The sequence below is a fragment of the Somniosus microcephalus genome, chromosome 2, assembly GCF_052327205.1.
Source record: "Somniosus microcephalus isolate GS21.2 chromosome 2, FLI_Smic_1.0, whole genome shotgun sequence".
NCBI classification, from domain to species: domain Eukaryota; kingdom Metazoa; phylum Chordata; class Chondrichthyes; order Squaliformes; family Somniosidae; genus Somniosus; species Somniosus microcephalus.
Genome location: NC_140988.1, coordinates 228,993,991 through 229,019,501, shown reverse-complemented (window position 1 = coordinate 229,019,501; position 25,511 = coordinate 228,993,991). Strand labels below are relative to the sequence as shown.

Genomic DNA, 25,511 nt, shown 5'->3' with positions numbered 1-25,511 from the left:
ATTGCGTTCTGTCAAGAATTCTCTTGATATCATCAGCCTGCCCAGGAAAAGTGCCTCTGCGGGTGAAGAGTTGCGCTTTTTGCACAACTTCTGCCCACTGAAAGTCTGTCAAATTCTTACGCCTGGTAAAAGCAGGCGTAAGGCCTGCTTTTGCCAGCTTGAGTTTTAAAAAATAGAAAAATGAAATTTGATAACTCATTTATAAATTAAAAATACTCTTCAAAAAGTAAGTTAATTTTTAGCTCCATAAAAACATCTAATTTTTTTCCCCCAACAATTAAATTTTTGTTTAAAATATTTAATTAAATAGCATTTTAATTAATTTTAAATGTGTCATTAAAATTTTTTTTTTAATGTGTTGGTGTATTTTTTAGGTGATCCCCATTCATACTTTTGACAGTTCTGAACATACAGAACTGTCAAACGGTTGAATGGGGATTCCCTTCTTCCATTGGTTGGGCCAGCCCACGTGATCCCAGGTACGCCTACGCACTGCTTGCGCCCCTGGGATACGTGGGGCTCTGCCCGCGCGGACCCGGAGAGACCCAGGATTGCAAGCCACCATTCCTCCCGGGCCACCAGGTAATTTCGTAAACATTTTGCAGGTCAGAGGCGTCCGCCCGCGGGATGCCTCCGATCGCAAATGTTGGCCCATTATGTGTACGCAGCACAGATGCAGCGGGCTCAGTGAGTGGCATTCTCTAATCCTTTTATAATATCCCTCATTAAGGCAGAGACAACAACAATTAACATTTATATAGTATCTTTATCGTAGAACAATGTCCCAAGGTGGTCCATTGAAGCGTAATCAGCTAAAAAATGGATGCCGATCCAAAGGAAGAGAGATTAGGAGGGGTGTTCAAAAGCTTGGTCAGGGAGGTAGGTTTTGAAGAGGGTTTTAAAGTCGAAAGAACAGAGTTCCGGGGAGGTTATAGAGTTGGAAGAGGTTATAGAGGTAGGGAGGAACGAGTCCATGAAGAGATTTAAACATAAAGATGAGAATTTTAAATTGGAGGCGTTGGGGTACCAGGAGCCAATGTCGCTTAACGAGGACTTGATGCGTGATCGGATGAGCTGAAATTTACGAAGGGTAGAGAATGGGAGGCTAGTCAGGAGAGCATTGGAATAGTTGAGTCTGAAGGTAACAACAGCATGGATAAGGGTTTCAGCAGCAGATGGACTAGGGCAGGCAATGTTACTGAGGTAGAAGTAGGTGCTTATATGATGAAGAGACTCAGGTCGGAAGCTCAGCTTGGGGTCATATAGGATGCACAGGTTGCAAACAAACTGGTTCAGCTTTAGACAGTGGCCAGAGAGTGGGAAGAAATTGGTGACGAGGGTACAGGGCTTGTGGCGGGGGCCAAAGATGATGACTTCGGTCGTCCCAGTGTTTAACTGGAGGCATTTGCGGCTCACCCAAGACTGGATTTTGGACAAGCAATCTGACGACACAGGAGCTGTGGAGGGTTTGAGGAAGGTGGTGGAGAAATAGAGCTGGGTGTCATCAGCATATATGTGGAAGCTAACCCCATGTCTTTGGGTGTTATTGCCATGGAGCAGCATGTAGATGAGGCAGAGGCGAGGACAAGAATATATCCTTAGGGTACTCCAGAGGTAACGCTGTGGGGTGGGAAGAGAAGCCATTGCTAGAAATGCTCTGGCAATGAACAGCTAGGTAAGAGTGGTAAGAGGTAAGCGAGGAACTAAAGTGGACAATGGAGGAGGGTCGTTGGAGGAGGATGGTGTGGTTGAGTGTGTCAGAGACTGCAGCGAGGACGGGAAGGATGACTACATGGGGAAGGGGGAATACAGCAGAGGCAGCTGATTGGATGGGCTCAATCATGGTGACAAAGATGTTCATAAGCTCCTCATACTTGTTGGAAGTGAGGGTGGAAGGGTAGAGGTTTAAGGAGACAGTTGGTAGTGTAGAAAGAGACCAGAGGTTATCTTTGCTCTCTAGAATGGTCCTGGAGTAGTGAGTGATTTTGGCAGAGGAGAATGAGGCCCAATCGTGCTTGATGTGGTCCAGCCAGATCTAATGATGGATGCCTAAACTAGTTGCGTGCCACCTGATTTACATTACAAGAAGTTTAACATTGCTTTGAAGCCAAACGGCTTTGTACAGATGCTAAACTTGTAAGTACATTCTAAGACATCTGGAAGGGGCGCTACCTTCGCCAGGCGCTAATTTTAGCTCCCCGAAAAGGTTCGCGCCCCTGCGGCCGATTTTCCCAGGTAGCGCCCCGAGAGGGAGATGCGGCGCTACTGGAAGCGCCCCGCGTCCCTCTAGGGGCGCTGTGAGCCAATATCGCGGCGCAACATGCCGCGGTACTGCAGACTTTCCTCCCCTTATTAAAGGGGAGGGGCCTGGCGCAGCACATCCCGGTGCCCAGCTGGGTCACCAGGGATCGGGAGTGTTGGCAAACGAGCCCGGCACTCAAGGAGAGCAGCCGGCACCTCATGGGGGGGGCTTCACGGGGGCCGGGGACGGCAACGGGGGCAGGTGCTGGCAGGCGGCCAGCAACAAAAATGGCCACCCGCCACCTCCCCTTTAACTAGCGCCGTCCCGGCCGCAGGTAGGCTCCCCCCTGACCCCGGCGGGCATAGCATCCGGCAGTAAGTCGGGGGTGCCACCCAATATTACAGCCGAGGTGCGAGCGGGGCACTGCGCACGCCGATGACATAATCGCTGGCGGAGCTAATGGTTAGCACCGCCGCTAACCTCCCGCTGAATTTCGCAGGAGGCGTTAGCGGCGCCGCACCCAGGCGCTAGTTGATTTGCGCCCCATTGGCGCCCTCTTAGCCCTTTTGTGAAAGTTTATTCAATCAAAATATATGGTAGGGGCAGGGTAAAGAGTAATGTTGACTGCTGGTTGCTTATTTCTACAGAACATTCAGAAAAAATTCTGCACCATAACTCATGATTCAGTTAGTCACTTGGGAGACAGTCTGCAGAGGATTGGGTCAAAGTTCAAGAGCTCATTGGAAGTAATGATGATGTGTTCAAATTGCCCTACTGTCTTTGTGGATGCTGAAACTGTAAGTTTTAGACTGCCTACAATAAAACAAGTAACAATCGTATAAAAGTGGTATAAACTAATTTATATATAAAAGGCTGACATTCTTATGATTGACTCACATTCATTCATAAGGTTATATTCTAGAAAATGTATATAGCATTTCTTAAAAGTAATACTTAAGGATAGTTCACCAATCATATTTTTAAGCCTTCCTCTGGTATTTCACAATTCCTGAAGTCAAAAGTAAATTTAAACTCACTACTCACAGGTTATTTTGTTTATTTTTAATTCTTTGAAAGTTGTCCATGTAGTAGGAGCCATGAAATTGACCCATGGTGACATGAAAATACTACCTAGTTTCTGCACTGAGTCAAGTGCTGATTACAAATAAAGTTTCACAGCAAGAGCGTTTTGCATCTGCATGCCTTCATGAGTTAGAATCTGTTCACGGTAGAATCAGTAACATTTTGATTATGATGCTGACAATCTGCAACATTAAATTGTACATATTTTTAAGGTACCCGTTATGCTTCTTGGTTTTGTTCTTTTCACACCTTTTTTTAATCTCTTCCTTCCCATCCTGCCCCCAATAGGTCTGCCAGGGTTATGTCCATGCATCAGTCCACAGGTGAGAGGGCACACAAGCAGACTCTACCCAGTCCACCACCAGATCTGGCCATGTAGAGGAGCTCAAGAATGGCCTGGGATAACCTGCACTCTAGTTTTCACTCCCTTCCTTTTGGATGCTAACCAGGGATCCAGAATTATGAGCACAGTGTGTTTTAACCCACTGAGCCACCCTGTTCTTCAGTTTCTGACATTTGTTCTGGCATATAACACATTTTAATGTTATTAAAGTACCTAATATAGCATGAATATATAAAGCACACAAATGTTATGTTTATTTTCTTACAGCTTGTCTCGTGTGGATTGTTAGAGACATTAAAGTTTAGTGTGTTGGAGCTACAAGAACATTTGGATACCTACAATACCAAAAGGGAGGGAGCTGAGCAGGTGAGCCATAGAAACCTTCCTACATTTACATTTGCACTTTGTTTTGATTTATGTATGGCATTCTTCATAGAGTCAGACTTGCACTGATGAAGTATTTGAAAAGTGTGAAACAGTGAAAGGAAACAAGAACTTAATACTGCTGTTTCCTCACACTTCTCTTTCCTTTACTAACCTAGTACTTGGGATCACATTTGTTCCACAGCACCCCAGTAGAGTTGTTGCAACACATTTAGCATGACATTGTGAAGAAGTGCTCCACTTTTTTTAGAACGCTAAATATTGGGAATATAAAGTTGAATAAAAACTATATTCTTAAAATTGGCTAAAACCTGCATAACAGAATACTTTTTGTTTATACATTTCACTCTGCCTGTACCACATAAGGAAATCTACATATTCTGCTCCTTTGTGTGGCATGGAGTAAAGCCCAGCTGTTTCCTGTTTATGGGGTACAACTGAGCCATTTCAGATCAGATTGTCAATTATTTCTTGGTTTAGCTTTTATTCCCAACTTGCACTACACACATTAGTTTGGGTTACCGACTGTAATTTCAGTTAGATTCAAACACATTGGCAGGTTTGAGTCTGGAACTTTGTTGGACTTTCCCATTAGTTTGAAAGAAGAGAAAACAGCATGTTACCAGAGAAGTCTTAAAATTATTAATAAGGATTGCTAACTTGCAGATTATTTGTATGCTCCATACTTTGGTTACACCATGTGTACCATATTTAGTTTCCAACAGACAAATGCACTTATTGGCAAGCTGAAGTAATACTAAAGAATATGTGTTATTTCCATAATCCTGCTATCCCAATCCGAAGCCGCTGCTTGAGGGCAGTGCCGATTGGAGATAGGGCCTAGAACATTTTTGTCCTGATTTTCTGACTCATGGAATGCAGCTCCTCAGCAGGAGCAGAATTAACCCTATAGGAGGTGTGTATGCTAACGTGTTCATTTTGAAGAGATTTGCTGTAAATTCTCTATGATGGACAATATTAGACACATGGGGCTGGATTTTCATTCAGGGGACATGATGGAGGCGGGACTATAACTTTCGGGGTTGTTGTCCCACCTCCATCGAGATGTGGCCAATCCACGCGATTTTAACTTGATTGACCTTGTTGAGCCCGCCCAGCGGGCTCAGCAGGCCAATTAAGGGCCGCCCGGCAACAGGTGACGTCACAGACTGAAATTTCATCTGTCAAGAGGTTTTGACAGATGAAATATCAGTGTTTGAAAGCTCTTTGAAGCTGTCAAACACTAACAATCTTACTTCTAACATGAGTCCTTCTCCACAGACTCAGTTAGAAATCTCTCCTGCACAGAAAGCTGAAGGCTGTCACTTTTGACAGTTCGCAGCCATTCTGCTTTCTGTGCCGGTGAGACGAGGGACTCCTGAGACCTAAAGGAAGGAAGGCTGTAAAGGTAAGAAAAGGTAATTTAAACTTCTTTACACACACCAAACACACTTACCTTTGCACTCATGCACACATTACTCACCTGAACACTGGCATCTCGACCCCTCCAAGTCCTTCAACCCGACGGCCCGCCTCGCAAACTTGGCGTGGTTTGGAGCCGTCGGGAATCCCACACTTCAGCATTAAAAATAGGAATTAGGCTAAAAACTGCCTGTTAACTACCTGTTAACAGGCAGTTAATTGGCACTAATCCCTTCCCGCCTCGGGTAGGCAGGTCCCAGCACAGGGTGGGTACCCGCCTCCTTTGAAATCTGCATGGAGGCAGGTTGGGGCGGGATGGGTTCGTGGCCCTCGAATTCGCGACTTTAACCCCCCGCACGCCTCCAATCCCGCCTCCACGGCCCAATGAAAATCCTGCCCATGATATTTTCATTTAAAAATGTTTAATGTGTGATCTATTTAATTAAATCTATAACTGAGGAGTTGATATTTCTGCAGTTACAAAGAAGAAAATTAATACTGTAAATCCAATCTATTGCTGTAGTTTAGGAATGTAGTTAGTTGCTGCCTACCTGTTGTAAGATATATAACCGGTTTAGGCAGCCTGTTAGCACAGTATTTTGGAACTTCGATAAAGAATGATATTATCTACCATCCCCAAACTATTGAAATACCAATCTCTGTTGTATTGGCTTAGTATTTTGCCACAGGGATGGAAGCAAAATTATTATGAGAGTTATTACTAGAAACTGTGCACACCTGAGCCAGTTGGCGTGGAGGCCAGGAAGAGACATGGGATAGTGAGGAGTTTAGTGGGAATGGTGACAAAAGAGTAGGAGCTAGATCTCATGGATGAGATGAGCTTGGTAGAGTGTGAAGGGAGGGAAGTTGAGGGGAAAGTACAAAAAGTTAGAAACGGTTCATAGCTAGAGTGAGAGGGGCTGGGGCAGTTTGGCTTCGGGGGCAAGGCAAAGAGGGGAAAGCAGTGCAGGCAGCTAAACAGATGTTCTCAATCTTGTTAACTCTGAGATCCATGAACTCCCTGTGCTTGTTAGAGATGAGGGTGGAGGTGGCAAAGTCAAGGGCTGAGCTCATGAAGAGTTTATATGGAAGAAGCTGTTTCGACAGGACAGGAGGGTGGTGAATTTGGAGGAGAGCGGAAAAGGGAGCTGAGGAGGAGATTGAAATGGCTGAAGAGGAGCCGTCGTTTGGTACAGAGACTGAGAGAAGGGAGGATATTTTCAGAGAGGAACTCTGGGTGAGGTTGTCGTCCACGAGGATTTTGAATGAGAGGTATGAGATGTTTGAAGAAGAAGATGTCAGCGGAGTAGAGGAGAGACCAAGGTAAAATAGTTCTTTTTAATGGCAAACCACTAGGTAATGGAAGTACTTAAATGCTGACTTTTTCTAGTAAGTTCTCTAACATATTTCATTTTAAATGTTTCACTGAGGCAAACGGTATACTGGAGTACAATTGTGATACTGTCACTTTACACTTAATTTTTTGGCTGACTCTTTGACTAAGCTTTTGGTCGTCTGCCCTAGTGTCTCCTTATGTGGCTGAGTCAAATTTTGTCTGATTACGCACCTGTGAAACGCTTTGGAATGTTTTACAACATTAGAGGCGCTATGTAAATGCAAGTAATTGTTGTTGACGACAGACTGGAAGAAATGTTCTGTACACTACGCATAGAAACATGGAAGATAGGAGCAGGAGTAGGCCATTCAGCCTCTTGAACCTGCTCCGCCATTTAATGAGATCATGGCTGATCATCCAAATTCAGTACCCTGTCCCTGCTTTCTCCCCATATCCCTTGATCCCTTTAGCCTTAAGAAATATATCTAACTCCTTCTTGAATATATTTAATGAATTGGCCTCAACTGCCTTCTGTGGTAGAGAATTCCACAGGTTTACCACTCTCTGGGTGAAGAAATTCCTCCTCATCTCAGTCGTAAATGGCTTACCCCTTATCCTTAGACTGTGACCCCTGGTTCTGGACTCCCCCGCCATCGGGAACATCCTTCCTGCATCTAGTCTGTCTAGTCCTGTTAGAATTTTATAAGTTTCAATGAAATCCCCCCCCCCCCCTGCCCCCAGTCTTCTAAACTCCAGCGAATATAAGCCCAATCGACCCAATCTCTCCTCATACGTCACTGCTCCCACCCCAGGTATCAGTCTGGTGAATCTTCGCTGCACTCCCTCCATGGCAAGAACATTCTTCCTCAGATAAGGCGACCAAAACTGCACACAATACTCAAGGTGTGGTCTCACCAAGGCCTTGTACAACTGCAGCAAGACATCCTTGCTCCTATACTCAAATCCTCTCGCTATGAAGGCCAACATACCATTTGCCTTCTTAACCGCCTGCTGCACCTGCATGCTTACCTTCAGCGACTGGTGCACAAGGACACCCAGGTCTCGTTGCACTTCCCCTTCTCCCAATCTATTGTCATTCAGATAATAATCTGCCTTCCTGTTTTTGCCACCAAAGTGGATAACCTCGCATTTATCCACATTATACTGCATCTGCCATGCATCTGCCCAATCACCCAACCTGTCCAAATCATACTGGAGTTTCTCTGCATCCTCCTCACAGCACACACGCCCACCCAGCTTTGAGTCATCTGCAAACTTGGAGATATCGTATCTAGTTGCCTCGTCTAGATCATTAATATATATTATGAATAGCTGGGGTCCTAGCACCGATCCCTGTGGTACCCCACTAGTCACTGCCTGCCACTCGGAAAAAGACCCGTTCATTCTAACTCTTTGCTTCCTGTCTGCCAACCAGTTCTCTATCCAAGTCAGTACCTTGCCCCCAATCCCATGTGCCTTAACTTTGCACGCTAATCTCTTATGCGGGACCTTATCGAAAGCCTTCTGAAAGTCCAAATACACCACATCCACTGGTTCTCCCTTATCTATTCTACCAGTTACATCCTCAAAAAATTCCAGTAGATTAGTCAAGCACGATTTACCTTTTGTAAATCCATGTTGACTTTGTCCGATCCTGTCACTGTTTTCCAAGTGCTCTGCTATTACATCTTTTATAATGGACTCTAGCATTTTCCCCACTACCGATGTCAGACTTACCGGTCTATAATTCCCCGTCTTCACTCTACCCCCTTAAATAGTGGGGTTACATTAGCTACCCTCCAATCCATGGGAACTGTGCCAGAATCTATAGAATTTTGGAAGATGACCAGCAATGCATCTACTATTTCTAGGGCCACTTCCTTAAGTACCCTAGGATGTAGATTATCAGGCCCTGGGGATTTATCGGCCTTCAATCCCATCAATTTCCCTAACACCATTTCCCAACAAATACGGATTTCATTCAGTTCCTCCCTCTCATTAGACCCTATGTTCCCCGACATCTCTGGGAGGTTATTTGTGTCCTCCTTTGTGAAGACAGAACCAAAGTAAGTATTTAATTGGTCAGCCATTTCTTTGCTCCCCATTATAAATTCCCCTGATTCTGACTGCAAGGGACCTACGCTTGACTTCACCAATCTTTTTCTCTTCACATATCTATAGAAGCTTTTACAGTCAGTTTTTATGTTCCCTGCAAGCTTACTCTCATACTCTATTTTCCCCCTCTTAATTAATCCTTTTGTCCTCCTTTGTTGAATCTTAAACTGCTCCTAATCCTCAAGTTTGCTGCTTTTTCTGGTCAATTTATATGGCCTCTCCTTGGATCTTATGCTAGCCCTAATTTCCCTTGTTAGCCACGATTGCACCACCTTTTTTGTTTTATTTTTATGCCAGACAGGGATGAACAAATTATGCAGTTCATCCATGTGATCTTTAAATGTTTGCCATTGCCTATCCACCGTCAACCCTTTAAGTAACGTTCCCCAATCCATCCTAGCCAACTCGCGCCTCATACCACCGTAGTTTCCTTTATTTAAATTCAGGACCCTAGTCTCTGAGTCAACTACTTCACTCTCCATCTTAATGAAGAATTCTATCATATTATGATCGCTTATCCCCAAGGGGCCTCACGCAACAAGATTGCTAATCAATCCTTTCTCATTACATAATACCCAGTCTAAGATGGCCTGATCTCCAGTTGGTTTCTCGACATATTGGTCCAGGAAACCATCCCGTATACACTCTAGGAATTCCTCCTCCACGGTATTGTTACTAATTTGGTTAGCCCAATCTATATGTAGATTAATATCACCCATGATAACTGCTGTGCCCTTATTGCACGCATCTCTAATTTCCCGTTTAATGCCATCCCCAACCTCAGCATTACTGTTTGGGGGTCTGTATTCAACTCCCACTGACGTTTTCTGCCCCTTGGTATTTCTCAGCTCTACCCATACAGATTCCACATCATCAGAGCTAATATCCTTCCTTACTATTGTGTTAATCTCCTCTTTAACCAGCAATGCTACCCCACCTCCCTTTCCTTTTTGCCTGTCCTTCCTGAATATTGAATACCCCTGGATGTTGAATTCCCAGCCTTGGTCACCCTGGAGCCATGCCTCCATAATTCCAATTATATCATATCCATTTACATCTATTTGCGCAGCTAATTCATCCACCTTATTACGAATGCTCCTCGCATTAAGACACAAAGCCTTCAGGCTTGATTTTTTAACACTCTTAGTCCTTTTAGAATTATTATTTGCTGTGGCCTTGTTTGATTTACACCTTTGATTTGTCTGCTTTCCACTTTTGTTTTTCTCCTTCCTGTCTTTTGCTTCTATCCTTGCTTCCCTATCCTCTGCACAGGTTCCCAACCCCCTGCCATTTTAGTTTAAACCCTCCCCAACAGCACTAGCAAACACTCCCCCTAGGACATCGGTTCCTGTCCTGCCCAGGTGCAAACCGTCCAGTTTGTACGAGTCCCATCTCCCCCAGAACTGGTTCCAGTGTCCCAGGAATTTGAATCCCTCCCCCTTGCACCATTCCTCTAGCCACGTATTCATCTGAAATATCCTTCTATTTCTACTCTGACTAGCACGTGGCACTGGTAGCAATCCTGAGATTACTACCTTTGAGGTCCTATTTTTTAATTTACCTCCTAACTCCCTATATTCAGCTTTTAGGACCTTATCCCGTTTTTTACCTATATCGTTGGTACCTATATGCACCACGACAGCCGGCTGTTCACCCTCCCCCTCCAGAATGCCCTGCAGCTACTCCGAGACATCCTTGACCCTTGCACCAGGGAGGCAACATACCATCCTGGAGTCTTGTTTGCGGCCGCAGAAACGCCTATCTATTCCCCTTACAATAGAATCCCCTATCACTATAGCTCTCCCGCTCTTTTTCCTCCCATCCTGTGCAGCAGAACCACCCATGGTGCCAGGAAGTTGGCTGCTGCTGCCTTCCCCCGATAAGCCATCTCCCCCAACAATATCCAAAGCGGTATATCTGTTTGAGAGGGGTGTTGCCACAGGGGACCCCTGCACTACCTGCCTGCCTGTCACCCATTCCCTTCCTGCCTGTGCAGCCTTTACCTGCGATGTGACCAACTCCCTAAACGTGCTATCCACGATGTCCTCAGCATCGTGAATGCTCCAGTATGTATCCATTCGCAGCTCCAGCGCTGCAATGCGGTCTGCTAGTGGCTAGAGCTGGATACACTTCCCACACACATGGTCGTCAGGGACACAGGAAGTGTCCCTGATTTCCCACATAGTGCAGGAGGAGCATGCCACGGGCCTGAGCTGTGCTGCCATGACTTACCCTTTAAATCATTCAAATTAAATTAAATCAAATCAATACCACCAATTACACTACAATTAAATGATATACTCAAGGGCCCTTGTTTACTAGCATTCCCCGCTACAACAGAGACCTTAGAAACTATAAACCACAAAAATTAAGTTTGGAAGAAAGAGAGAAATACTCACCAACCAATCACTTACCTGCTTTCTGGTGATGTCACGCTTATTACTTTTTACTTCTTTACACTCACCGGTCCGTTGTAGCCCCGGCTCACCTTTGAAATCTCCCAAGGTTTGGCGCTCTCCAACCGCTCTGGCTCACCTTTGAAATCTCCCACGGTTTGGCGCCCTCCAGCCGCTCTCGCTCACCTTTGAAATCTCCCGTGGTTTCGCGCTCTCCAGCCACTCTCGCTCACCTTTGAAATCTCCCGAGGTTTGGCGCTCTCCAGCCGCTCTCACTCACCTTTGAAATCTCCCGAGGTTTGCACTGGTAGCATGATAGGAATTTCATTAGATAAATGTTAATTAGCAATCAAGCTTGGATATTTTCTTTGCTAGAACTGAATAATTTGTATTTTGTCCATCTGGGGTGGAAAATAATGGGTCATAATTTGTGGCCCCTACGGGTGCGTATGACGTGCGTACAGACCCGTAAGGGCCGCGCAAGTTCCAGGTTTAGGCATGCACAGCGCGTGCACTATAACCCGGAACTTGCAATCTGTCAAGTATCATCTTGACAGATCATCCGCATCCCCGGGAAAAGGGCATCTGCGGGCAGAGTTGCGCTATTTGCCCAACGTCTGCCCAGCGAATGCCTGAGAAATTCTTACGCCTGGAAAAGCAGGTGTAAGGCCTGCTTTTACTAGCGTAACAGTTTAAAAAAACATTGAAATAAATTTTTATCTATCATTTATACATTTAAAACCCTGTGCAATAAGGTAAGTTTATTATTAGCCCCTTTAAAACATTTAACTTTTTTTTAATTTTGATTTTATTTTAATTAATTTTAAATATGTAATTTTTTATTTTATTTGATGTGTTGATGTATACCCCAATTCCCATTCATGCTTATTGGGTTTTCGTACATACCGAATCCCCATTAGCATGAATGGGGATTCCTATCTTTTATTGGTTGGGCCGGCCCACATGATCCTAGGGGTGCTTGCGAACCGCCTGCACCCCTGGGGTACATGGGCCTCTACCCATGGGTACCCGGAGAGGCCCAGGACTGCGAGTCTCCCTACCTCCCGGACCACCAGGTACGCAGGCATTTTATTTGCAGATCGGCGGCATTTCCCTGCAGGAAACCTCCGACCGCAAATTCAGGGCCAATAAATTTGGAACAAAGTAACTTAGGCCATATTAGGAATTGAAGAGTAGTGTGACGTATCTTTGTGGACTATGTATCTTATTTTGTAACACTGGTTCAGTTGCTAGCTTATAAAATGTAAAAGATATTTGGGCCTAGAAATTCAGTGGGCTGCGCCACCCGTTAGCGCCCAAAGAGGGCACTTAGTGGGTTTTGCGCCACTGGCCACGCCTCGCGCTAATGACGGTGCTAGCTGTTAGCGCTGCGCTGCCACCGATGACGTCATCGGTGTGCGCAGCGCCCCGCTTGGCAAATTTGGTAGCACCCCTGCTGTAACACTGGTCGCAATTTGCGACCGGTTCAGGGGGGCCTACCTGCGGCGGTAGAGGCACTGATGTGCGGGGCGGCCATTTTTTTGGCTGGCCGCCTGCCAGCACCTCTTCGTGCCTCCGTCCCCGGCCTCCTGAGCACCCCCCCCCCCCCACGTTGTGCCGGCTGTGTCCCAAGAAGGCCTGCAGTACCGCAGCGCGCACTGCGGCACATTGCGCTGTGATTTTCAGTTGCAGCGCCCCAAGAGGGATGCGGGGCGCCTCGAGTAGCGCCGTGCTTCCGTTTGGGGCGCTGAAACTGAATTTCCGGCGGGCGGTCGCGACTCCTTCCGGGGCGGTACTTCCAGCGCCCTGGCGAGACTGGCGCCCCACCAGTGACTTTCTAGGCCTTGGTCTTCATCTTTTTGACATGCAATTATGTCAACCTACTTTCAAAGTTGACAAATGTTTGCAAGCCATGGAAAAACCTACAAGTCGGACTGAATCAATAAGTTACACACAATCAGGAATGAAAAATAAAACACATTTGTGTTTGTGCAGAGACTTATTAGTTACCACTTTAATCATCCAATATACATGGTACATTTGTTCTCTGTGTGTTAGAGAAAGAGTCATGCGGTTGGATGGGTGATTTGTGAGTTCAGCAATTCGAGATATTGAGTCACTGTGACTAAACATTGCTGTGATTTTTTAAGATACTGTTGTGCAAATATTGGTTAATGTTAACTCATAAGTATAGTATTTTGTTGCTTGAATTTATATGTAAAGAGGCTATGTCAAATCAGAAGTGATTGTAGATTTTATATTCTTAAATGGGCAGTCAGTTACTTGTAGATTTTTGCAGCTTTTTTTCTCAGTCTTGTATTTAGAATATTTGTAAACAGAATAATGGAGGGTATTTCTAGTAATATTGTAAATTTGCAGATATCAAATTATTGCAGTCATGAAAAATTTACCAGTAAGGCCATTTTTGAAATATTGTGTACCATTTTAAATACCTTCAAGAGATTGATGGATCAGAGAAAAATTACATGCATAATTCTATGATTTAGGACTCTTAAAAAGGGAGCTGAATTTGTTTCCACTGGAATTTAGACTTCAATTTCAGAACTAGAGAACATGGGGGGGAAATTTGGTTGCTTTACGCCTCCAGTTAGCACCCTAAAAGGCAAAGCAACTAGCACCCGGGCGCGGCGTCGCCAACGCCTCCTGCAAAATTCAGCGGGAGGTTAGCGGCGGCGGTAACCGGTAGCGCCCCTGGGTGCTGAGCCACCAGCAATGACGTCATCGCCGAGTGCAGCACCCCACTCGCGCCCCGGCCGCGATCTTCGGCAGCACCCCTTGACTTACCGCCGGACAATATGTCCAACGGGGTCAGGGGGGGCCTACTTGCGGCCGGGGAGGCGCTATTTAAAGGCGAGGTGTGGGGCGGCCATTTTTGTTGCTGGCTGTCTGCCAGCACCTGCCTCCGCTCCCATCCCCGGCCTCCTTACCCGTCCCCCCACGGAGTGCCGGCTGCGCTCCAAGAGCCCGGCACTTCTCTTGAGTGCTGGGCTCTTTTGCACGGCACTCCCACCCCCGGGGGCCCAGCTGGGCCCTGGGTCGCGCTGCGCAAGGTCCCTCCCCTTTAAGATATTCCCTCACAGTGCCCTAAGAGGGAGGCGGGGCGCTTCCAGTAGCGCCTCACTTCCCTCTTGGGGCTGTACCACTCAATTTCCATCGCAGGGGGGTGCTAATTTTTCCGGGGCGTTAAAAGTAGCGCCCTGGCAAAGTTAGCACCCTAAAGAGGGCGCTACTCAATTTTTAGCCCCATGAGTTTAAAAAAAGCATAAAGGATCAAATTACTAGAACTTTAGAAATTTCAAGAAATGTCTTTTCCTCCCTTTACCAATAGAGCAGTGTCCTCTGGTAAAAAGAAAATTAATGCTGTGTTGATTAATCCCTTTTAAAAAGAGTTGAATAAATAACTGGTAAAGAACAAGATTGAAGAGTGTAAGGAAAATATTGACATTGGTGATCAAATACTCCACAGCACAACATGTTGATGGTAACATGGTTCACTGGCATTGTGAGAACCATTGAAATCTTGGGGCTTTGCCCAATGGCTTTGGAAGTTGAAGTATTAAATCTTCTTGAGGATTTCACTTTTGTTCACTTGTCTCTCTCAAGGATTCATTGGGATGTGTGGAATCCATGATGGGGCAAATTGTGCATGGAGAAACTTGGACTTTTCAGTCTTGGAAAAAAGACAGCTAAGAGGAATCCTCCTAGAAGTACCTAAGATAGTAAACTGAATAGAAAAGATAAAGCTACAGCATTACTTCAAGGTAAACGGATACTAAGAAAAGGGAGTACAGGTTCAAACTGGTGAACGGCAGATCTAAAACAGATTCTGTGGCATTGGAGAGAGTGCAGAGGACATTTGCTAGAATGGCTGAGGAATTTCAGTTAACGTGGAGAGACGAGAGAAGCTGGGATTATTCTTCTTAAAGCAGAGAAGGTAATGGGGGATTTAACAGAGTTGTTTAAAATTTTGAGCGATTTTGATGAGTAAATAAGGAGAAACTGTCGGGTGAGTCGGTAACCCAAGGACACAGATTGAAGATAATTGACAAAAGAATCAGAGGGAAGATGAGATTTTTTTACTCAGCAAGTTATGATGATCTGGAATGCACTACTTGTTAGGGTGATGGAAGCAGATACAAAAGTAACTTTCAAAAGGGAATTGGATATATACTTCAAAGAAAAATTTGCAGGGCTGTGGGGGAGTGGGACTAATTGGATAGCTCTTTCAAAGAGCATGATGGGCCAAATGGCAACTTTCTGTTCTGTAAAATTCTATGATTGTATGAAGTTCTTCAACATGCAAAGCGTGATCAACACGTTTAATGGACTTCAAGGCTAATTGGTGGAGACTAAGACGTAGGAGTCAGTTCGGACATCCATAGATGCTGGGATGAGCTAAAAAGAATCTAATGACTTTACTCATTTGTACATACCTTATGATTGTGACTTAATATATTTTCCAGAAAAATATACATTTTGTGGTTTGAAAAGCTGAATTTGGAGAAGTGTTGTAATCTTTTACATATTGTGAAATGTTTTGCACAAGAGTTTGTCAGGGCAGGTTGTGTATGAGGATGACGTTATGGCTGATGAGCTAAGTAGGTACTTTGTATCGGTATTGATTTCTGAAGACCATCACACGATCCCAGTATTACAGGATAGATGTGCAGTTAAAATTGTTTCATTAAAAGTAACTGCGTAAATGCATTAGCTAATATTAGTCTGCTTAAGGATACTAGAGTGCACTGCAGCCAAAAAATGAAATGCTAGTTTGTAAATTAGACAGACTAAGCTTGAATATGAAAAAATTCAAAGTTAGTTTTGAGTGCTGTAGGACCATTTACTTACCCCATAGTGCTCAAGGAAATGGGAGACCTAATTGTGATCCACTGGCTCATATATTCAATAGCTCATGCAGGTCTGTTATTTAGCCTCTGAGTCAGAAGGTTGTGGGTTCAAGTCCCACTCCATAACTTGAGCACTTAAACGAGGCTGACACTTCACTACAATTCTGAGGGAGTACTGCGCTGTCTGAGGTGCTGTCTTTCAGATGAGACATTAATCTGCCCTATCTGCCCCCTCAAGTTTTCATAAACGATGCCATGGCACCATTCGAAAAGAGCATGAGAGTTCTCCCGGTGTCCTGGCCAATAGTTATCCTTCAACCAACATCATTAAAACTGATTATCTGGTCATTGTGTGCAGATTGGCTGCCGCTTTCCCCTACATTACAACAGTGACTACACTTCAAAACGATGTAATTTCTTGTAAAGTGCTTTGGGGGGGGGGGTCTGTGTGTGTCTCTCTATCTTTCCATCTCTCCTCTCTATCTCTCCTGTCCTCTCTCTTTCCCCCTCTGTGCTCTCTCTCTCTCTGTTGCTCCTCTCCCCTCTCTCCCCATCACTCCCTCTCTATCTCGCCTCAATCTTCCCCCCCCCCTTTTTTCTCCATCCCCCCCTCTCTCACTTTCTCTCCCCTTTTTTCTCTCTTCCTCTTATCTTCTCTCTCTTATGCTCTCCCTACCCCTCTCACTCTCCTTCCATCTCCCTCTCCTTCCATCTCCCTCTTTTGCTTTCTCTCTTCCCTCTCTCGCTAAAAGATTAGCTTCTCAAGACAGCCCCATTCCGGGTTGTGGATTTATAGGTAGACAAGTGGTAATTAAACTATTCTGTGTGTTTTTTATTTTGTGGAATAAAGCAGCTTACAATTTGATACAAACTTCACCTCACTTATTATTGATTCAGTACTCCTTCGGAAAGATTGAAGGATCACAGGCCCAACTATCTTCAGCTGCTTCTTCAATGACCTTCCCTGCATCATAAGGTCAGAAATGGAGATGTTCGCTGATGATTGCAGAGTGTTCAGTTCCATTCGCAACTCCTCAGATAATGAAGCAGTCCATGCCCGCATGCAGTAAGACCTGGACGACATTCAGGCTTGGGCTGATAAGTGGCAACTAACATTCGTGCCACACAAGTGCCAGGCAATGACTATCTCTAACAAGCGAGCATCTAACCACTGCCCCTTGACATTCAACTGCATTACCATTGCCAAATCCCCCAGCATCAACATCCTGGGGGTCACCATTGACCAGAAACTTAACTGGACCAGCCACATAAATACTGTGGAAATAAGAGCAGGTCAGAGGCTGGGTATTCTGCGGCGAGTGTCTCACCTCCTGACTCCCCAAAGCCTTTCCACCATCTAGAAGGCACAAGCTAGGAGTGTGACGGAATACCTTCCACTTGCCTGGATGAGTGCAGCTCCAACAACACTCAAGAATCTCGACACCATTCAGGACAAAGCAGCCCGCTTGATTGGCACCCCATCCACCACCTTAAACATTCACTCCCTTCACCACCAACGCACCATGGCTGCAGTGTGTACCATCTACAAGATGCACTGCAGCAACTTGCCAAGGCTTCTTCAACAGCACCTCCCAAACGCGTGACCTCTACCACCAAGAAGGACAAGGGCAGCAGGTGCATGGGAACACCATCACCTGTAAGTTCCCCTCCAAGTTACACACCATCCTGAGTTGGAAATATATCGCCATTCCTTCATCGTCGCTGGGTCAAAATCCTGGAACTCCCTCCCTAACATCACTGTGGGAGTACCTTCACCACATGGACTGCAGCGGTTCAAGAACCGCTACCTTCTCGAGGGCAATTAGGGATGGACAATAAATGCTGGTCTTGTCAGCGATGCCCACATCCCAGGAAAGAATTAAAAAAACAAGAGAGTTTCATTGTTATGCTCCTGAGTCCTGCTACAGCATAAGTAGATACAGGGCAGTGAAAAATAAACTTTCTCATAAAGTCTGAGCATCTACTTTTTAAGGCACTGACTGACATCACTGTACCTGAGAATATATCTAGGGCAGGCCCAGATTCATCATAACTGTACAGGAGTACCAATTGAAAGATATGTATTCGGAAAGAAGCCTGGGGCGAGTGGCTGCGTGAGGTTGCTAGGACCATTAAATACAAAATCGGGAGCCCAATACTTAGAATATATAAAGCTCTGATACATCTGCACTCGGAGTAATGCATCCAGATTGGGTCCACACACATGTTGAAGGATATCTAGGTTCTGGAGAGGGTGAAAAGGGGTGCGAACAAAATGATACCAAATCTATGAGGATAGCTCCAAAAATTAGTTGTTTTTTAAATGATGAAATGATCGGATACAATCCAGTTAGATGCATTATTTGAAATGGATAGGGATGGTACAATTGGAGGTCATTCTAATAAAATCTTTATCTCTTCTTAGGCAGTCTCTCGGTGACTTGCTTCCACAATGTGGGACCTACAGTCTCTGTCACAGGTGGGGCAGACGGTGGTTGAAGGGGCGGGTGGGTGGGGTGCTTGGGTTGACGTGCGCTGCCTGCGCTTGGCTTCCGCTTGCTCCCGGCGAAGAGACTCGAGGTGTTCGGCGCCTTCCCGGATGCTTCTCCTCCACTTCGGTCTTCGGCCAGGGATTCCCAGGTGTCGGTGGGGATGTTACACTTTTTCAAGGAGGCTTTGAGGGTGTCCTTGAAGCGTTTCCTCTGTCCACCTGGGGCTCTCTTGCTGTGCCGGAGCTCCGAGTAGAGCACTTGTTTTGGGAGTCTCGTATCAGGCATGCGGACAATGTGACCCATCCATCGGAGCTGATTGAGCGTGGTCAAAGCTTCGATGTTGGCCTGAGCAAGAGCACTGACGTTGGTGCACCTATCCTGCCAATGGATTTGCAGGATCTTGCGGAGACAGCGTTGGTGGTACCTCTCCAGTGCTTGGAGGTGCCTGCTGTACATGGTCAATGTCTCTGAGGCATACAGCAGGGCGGGTATCACTGCTGCTCTGTAGACCATGAGCTTCGTGCCGGGTTTGAGGTCCTGGTCTTCAAACACTCTCTTCCTCAGGCGACTGAAGGCTGCACTGGCACACTGAAGGCGGTGTTGGACTTCGTCATCGACATTTGCCCTTGTTGACAGTAGGCTCCCGAGGTATGGAAAGTGGTGCACGTTGTCCAAGGCCTTGTCGTGGATTTTGATAATCGGGGGGCAGTACTGTGGCGAGGGCAGGTTGGTAGAGGACTTTTGTCTTACAGATGTTTAGTGTAAGGCCCATGTTCTCGTTCGCTTCGGTGAAGGTGTTGATGATGGTTTGGAGTTCGACCTCCGAGTGAGCGCAGATGCAAGCGTTGTCTGCATACTGTAATTCGACGACAGAGGATGAGACGACCTTGGATCTGGACTGGAGGCGACGGAGGTTGAACAGTTTCCCGTTTGTTCTGTAAATTAGCTCCACTCCAGTGGGGAGCTTACTGAGGGTGAGATGGAGCATTGCAGCAAGAAAGATCGAGAAGAGCGTTGGTGCGATGACACAGCCTTGCTTGACCCCGGTTCGTAGGTGAATTGGGTCTGTGGTGGAACCGTTGGTCAGGATCACGGGAGAAGGCGATTGAGGAGGATTCTTGCGATGACTTTCCCTGTGGCGGACAGCAGGGAAACTCCTCTGTAATTACCGCAATCGGACTTGTCACCTTTCTTGAAGATGGTCACAATTACGGCGTCTCTGCGATCCCCTGGCATGCTCCCCTCCTTCCAGATAAGAGAAATTAGTTCATGAATTCGCGCCAGTAGTGCTTCTCCGCCATGCTTTAGTGCCTCGGCGGGGATTCCATCTGCTCCTGAGGCCTTGTTGTTCTTCAGTTGTCGGATGGCCTTTTCAACCTCATGCCGGGCTGGGGTTATGCTGAGATGGTGGCAAGTAGCATGCTGTGGGATGGAGTTGAGGATACTCGTGTCGAAGACAGAGTCGTGGTTAAGAAGATCTTCAAAGTGCTCCTTCCAGCGGGCACTGACTGACGGGACATTCCAATAATTTCTTTATGCAAAGAGTTTGGTTAGATGCCAGGAAGTATTTCTTTTTGCAGAGTCATTGCCATCAGGGAGAAGCTGCCAAGATATGGTGATAGGAAGTTGCTACAGTGCTTTAAAGAATAACTTGATATGTTTGAGCAAAGAAGATGCTTCCAGTTTTAGAGAGCAAGTCATGTAGAAAAGTAGAGAACTACAAAAGTCTCTGCAGTTGATCTGGCAGTTCCCAAACGAATACACCTCAGTCTCCCACTGCCTCAAATATCTAATTCTTCCTAAAATGTTTCCACACGACCTGCCTCTACTGCATCTTTGGGCTGTCCATTCCACACATTCATAAGAAATATTGTTTTTATATATAAAAATAAATAAGAAATAAAAAGGAAGTGAAATAAAAAATAAAAATCATGGTTGATCTTCTGTCTCAACGCCACCTTCCCACACTATGAGTGAAGAAATGTCTCCTAATCTCAGTCCTAAATGGCCAACTCCTTATCCTGAGATAATGACCCCTAGTTCTACATAAGAACATAAGAAATAGGAGCAGGAGTAGGCCATTCGGCCACTCGAGCCTGCTCCGCCATTCAATAAGATCATGGCTGATCTTCGACCTCAACTCCACTTTCCTGCGCTATCCCCATATCCCTTCATTTGCTTAATATCCAAAAATCTATCGATCTCTGTCTTGAATATATTCAACAACTGAGCCTCCACAGCCATTGGGTAGAGAATTCCAAAGATTCACCACCCTTTGAGTGAAGACATTTCTCCTCATCTCGGTCCTAAATGGCCAACCCCTTATTCTGAAACTGTGACCCCTGGTTCTAGACTCCCCAGCCAGGGGAAACATCTTCCCTGCATCTACGGTGGCATAGTGGTTAGCACTGTTGCCTCACAGCGCCAGGGACCCGGGTTCAAATCTGGCCTCGGGTGACTGTCTGTGTGGAGTTTGCACATTCTCCCCGTGTTTGCGTGGGTTTCCTCCGGGTGCTCCGGTTTCCTCCCACAGTCCAAAGATGTGCGGGTTAGGTTGATTGGCCATGATAAAAATTGGCCCTTAGTGTTAGGGGGGATTAAATACGTGGGGTTACGGGGATAGGGCTTGGGTGGGATGGCTGTCGGTGTAGGGACCGGGTGCTAGGGTTTGGATGATCAGCCATGATCTCGTTGAATGGCGGAGCAGGCTCGAAGGGCCGAATGGCCTACTCCTGCTCCTTGTTTCTATGTTACCCTGTCAAGCCCTGTAAGAATTTTGTATGTTTCAATGAGATCACCTCTCATTCTTCTAAACTCGAGAGAATATAGGCCTAGTCTACTTAATCTCTCCTCATAAGATAATCCCCCCATCCCAGGAATCAGTCTGGTGAACCTTTGTTGCACTCCCTCGGTGGCAAGTATATCCTTCCTTAGGTAAGGAGACCAAAACTGTAAACAATACTCCAGGTGTGGTCTCACCAGGTCCCTATATAATTGCAGTAAGAAGACTTTACTCTTATACTCAAATCCTCTTGTAATAAAGGCCAACATACCATTTGCTTTCCTAATTGCTTGCTGTACCTGCATGTTAACTTTCAGTGATTTGTGTACAAGAACATAAGAACATAAGAAATAGGAGCAGGAGTAGGCCCTTCGAGCCTGCTCCGCCATTCAATGAGATTATGGCTGATCTTCTGCCTCAACTCCATTCACCGGCCCTATCGCCATATCCCTTGATGCCCTTACTACAGGAAACTTTGTGCTATCCGGCACCGATGGGACCGAACTGTTGCCGTTCCCTCAAAACTACCGGACACTCCAGCGCTAATGTTGAAAGATACGGAAGCTTCTGAGCTCCATATCTGTCAACAAACCCTGTTGCTTAGCAACAGCTTCTAAACAGTCCAAGCGGCGTCTCTGTAGCTTAGCAACAGCTTCAGCAGACCTTGACTGTTGAGGAAAAAAGCAACGAGAAAAAAAAACCTAATGAAAACGGCACCTGATTTTTGCCGGTGGCTCGAGTAGGCTGCACCTACACATTCACTTTCAGTGACTCATGTACAAGGACACCCAGGTCTCTCTGAACACCAACATTTCCCAATCTCTCACCATTTAAAAAATACTCTGCTTTTCTATTTTTCCTACCAAAGTGGATAACTTCACATTTATCCACATTATATTCCATCTGCCATGTTCTTGCCCACTCACTTAGCCTGTCTATATCCCCTTGAAACCTCTTTGCATCCTCCTCACAACTTACATTCCCACCTAGCTTTGTATCATCAGCAAACTTGGATATATTATATTTGGTCCCCTCATCCAAATCATTGATATAGATTGTGAATAGCTGAGGCCCAAGTACTGATGCTTGCGCCACTCCACTAGTTACAGCCTGCCAACCCGAAAATGACCCGTTTATTCCTACTCTCTGTTTTCTGTCCGTTAACCAATTGTCAATCCATGCTAGTATATTAGTATATTACCCCCAATCCCATGAGCCCTCATTTTGTTTAATAACCTCTTGTATGGCACCTTATCGAATGCCTTCTGAAAATCCAAATACACCACATCCACTGGTTCCCCCTCATCTATTCTGCTAGTTACAACCTCAAAACAGATTCATCAAACATGATTTCCCTTTCATAAATCCGTGTTGACTCTGCCCAATCGTATTATTATTTTCTAAGTGACCTGTTACCACGTCCTTAATAATAGATTCTAGCATTTTCCCTACTACTGATGTCAGGTTAACTGGTCTGTAGTTCCCCGTTTTTTCTCTCCCTCCTTTCTTAAATAGTGGGGTTACATTTGCTAAGTTCCAATCCGCAGGACCGTTCTAGAATCTATGGAATTTTGGAAGATGACAACCAATGCATCCACTATCTCTATTTAAAACTGTAGGATGTAGGCCATCAGGTCCAGGGGATTTATCGGCTTTCAGTCCCATTAATTTCTCCAGTACTTTTTTTTACTAATACTAAATTCTTTCAGTACCTCATTCTCGCTAGACCCTTGGTTCTCCAGACGTCTAGACTCCCCAGCCAAGGGAAACATCCTTCCAGCATCTACCCTATCAAGCCCCTTAAGAATTTTATGTTTCAATGAGATCACCTCTCATTCTTCTAAACTCTAGAGAATTTAGGCCTAGTCTACTCAATCTCTCCTCATAGGACAACCCCCTCTTGCCAGGAATCAGTCTAGTAAACCTACATTGCACTCCCTCAAAAGCAAGTGTATCCTTCTTTAAGTAAGGGGACCAAAACTGTATACAGTATTCCAGGTGTGGTCTCACCTAGACCCTATATAATTGCAGTAAGACTTCTTTACTCTTTTACTCTAATCCCTTTGTAATAAAGGCTAACATACCATTTGCTTTCCTAATTGCTTGCTGTACCTGCATGTTAACTTTTAGTGATTCGTGTCCAAGGACATAACATAAGAAATAGGAGCAGGAGTAGGCCATTCGGCCCTTCGAGCCTGCTCCGCCATTCAATGAGATCATGGCTGATCTTCTGCCTCAACTCCATTCACCGGCCCTATCGCCATATCCCTTGATGCCCTTACTAGTCAGAAATCTATCGACTTCTGTTTTGAATATACCCAATGACTGAGCCTCTTTCTGTGATTCATGTACAAGGACACCCAGGTCCCTCTGAATACCAACATAAGAACATAAGAAATAGGAGCAGGAATAGGCTTCTTGGCCCCTCGAGCCTGCTCTGCCATTCAATAAGATCATGGCTGATCTTGGGCTCAAAGCCACTTCCCTGCCTGCTCCCCATAACCCTTCACCCCCTTATCTTGCAAAAATCTGTCTATCTCCACCTTCAATGTATTTAATGACCCAGCCTCCACGGCTATCGGGCAGAGAATTTCACAGATTTACGACCCTCAGAGAAGAAATTCCTCCTCATCTCAGTTTTAAAAGGGCGACTCTTTATTCTAAAACTCTGTCCCCACGTTCTAGATTTCCCCACGAGGGGAAACATCCTCTCTGCATCTACCTTGTCGAGCCCCCTCAGTAACTTATATATGTTTTAATAAGATCACCTCTCATTCTTCTAAATTCCAATGAGTATAGGCCCAACCTGCTCAACCTTTCTTTATAAGTCAACCCCCTCATCTCAGGAATCAACCGAGTGAACATTTACCAGTCTCTTACCATTTACAAAATATTCTGCTTTTCTATTTTTCCCACCAAAGTGGATAACTTCACACTTCTCCACATTATATTCCATCTGCCACGTTATTCCATCTGCCATGTTCTTGCCCAATCACTTAACCTGTCTAAATCCTTTTGCAACCTCCTTGCGTCCTCTTCACAGCTTACTTTCCCACCTAACTTTGTATCGCCAGTAAACGTAGATACATTACACTCGGTCCCTTCATCTAAGTAATTGATATAGATTGTAAATAGCTGAGGCCCAAGCACTGATCCTTGCGTTACCCCACTAGTTACAGCCTGCCAACCCGAAAATGACCCATTTATTCCTACTCTCTGTTTTCTGTCTGTTAACCAATCCTCAATCCATGCCAATATATTACCTCCAATCCCATTGATTAAACACGATTTCCCTTTCATAAATCCGTGTTGACTCTGCCCAATCATATAAGTGCCCTGTTATCACGTCCCTAATAATAGATTCTAGCATTTTCCCTACTTTTGATGTCAGGCTAACTGGTCTGTAGTTCCTGTTTTCTCACTCTCTCGTTTCTTGCTCCCTCCTTTCTTGAATAGTGGGGTTACGTTTGCTACCTTCCAATCCACAGGTACCGTTCTAGAATCTATGGAATTCTGGAAGATCAAAACCAATGCATCCACTATTTCTGTAGCCACCTCTTTTAAAACCCTAGGCTGTAGACCATCTGGTCCAGGAGATTTGTCGGCTTTTAGTCCCGTTAATTTCTCCAGTACTATTTCTTTACTAATACTAATTTCTTTGAGTTTCTCATTCTCACTAGACCAACCTCTGCATAAAGTAGTTAAATCTAAACTGTATGCGCAATCTCATTTCTAAGCTATTGGAGTTCAATTTATCTATTCCTTTAAGGATCTTGAATGATATCTTCTTTGAGGTTTCCCTGAGTGAACAATTTCAGGCTCTTCAACCTCATAGCTTAAATGCCTTAAGATAAATATCAACTTAGTTGCGCTTTTCTGCATTGTCTCCAATGTTTGAATGTCCTTGTTTTAGTACAGTGAGCAGAATTGTACATAGCATTCCAGCTGTGGTTGTTGCAGTGCCTTGTAGAGACTCACTGTCACCTCCGAGGATTTATGCTCTATCCCTCTCGCTGTTTCCCAAAATCAGGTAAGCTTTTCTTACTGC

General features: G+C 45.2%; 1 protein-coding gene across 9 annotated transcripts in view; it reads left to right on the top strand.

Moving 5' to 3' along the window:
* fryl (furry homolog, like) overlaps positions 1 to 25,511 on the top strand; it is a 599,764-nt gene that overhangs the window by 537,916 nt on the left and 36,337 nt on the right. For all 9 annotated transcript variants that reach the window (XM_085969926.1, XM_085969925.1, XM_085969924.1 and 6 more), the window contains 2 exons: positions 2,890 to 3,039; positions 3,936 to 4,034. In XM_085969926.1, coding sequence (XP_085826052.1) covers positions 2,890 to 3,039; positions 3,936 to 4,034 — 249 coding nt within the window. The remainder of the gene's footprint in view (positions 1 to 2,889; positions 3,040 to 3,935; positions 4,035 to 25,511) is intronic.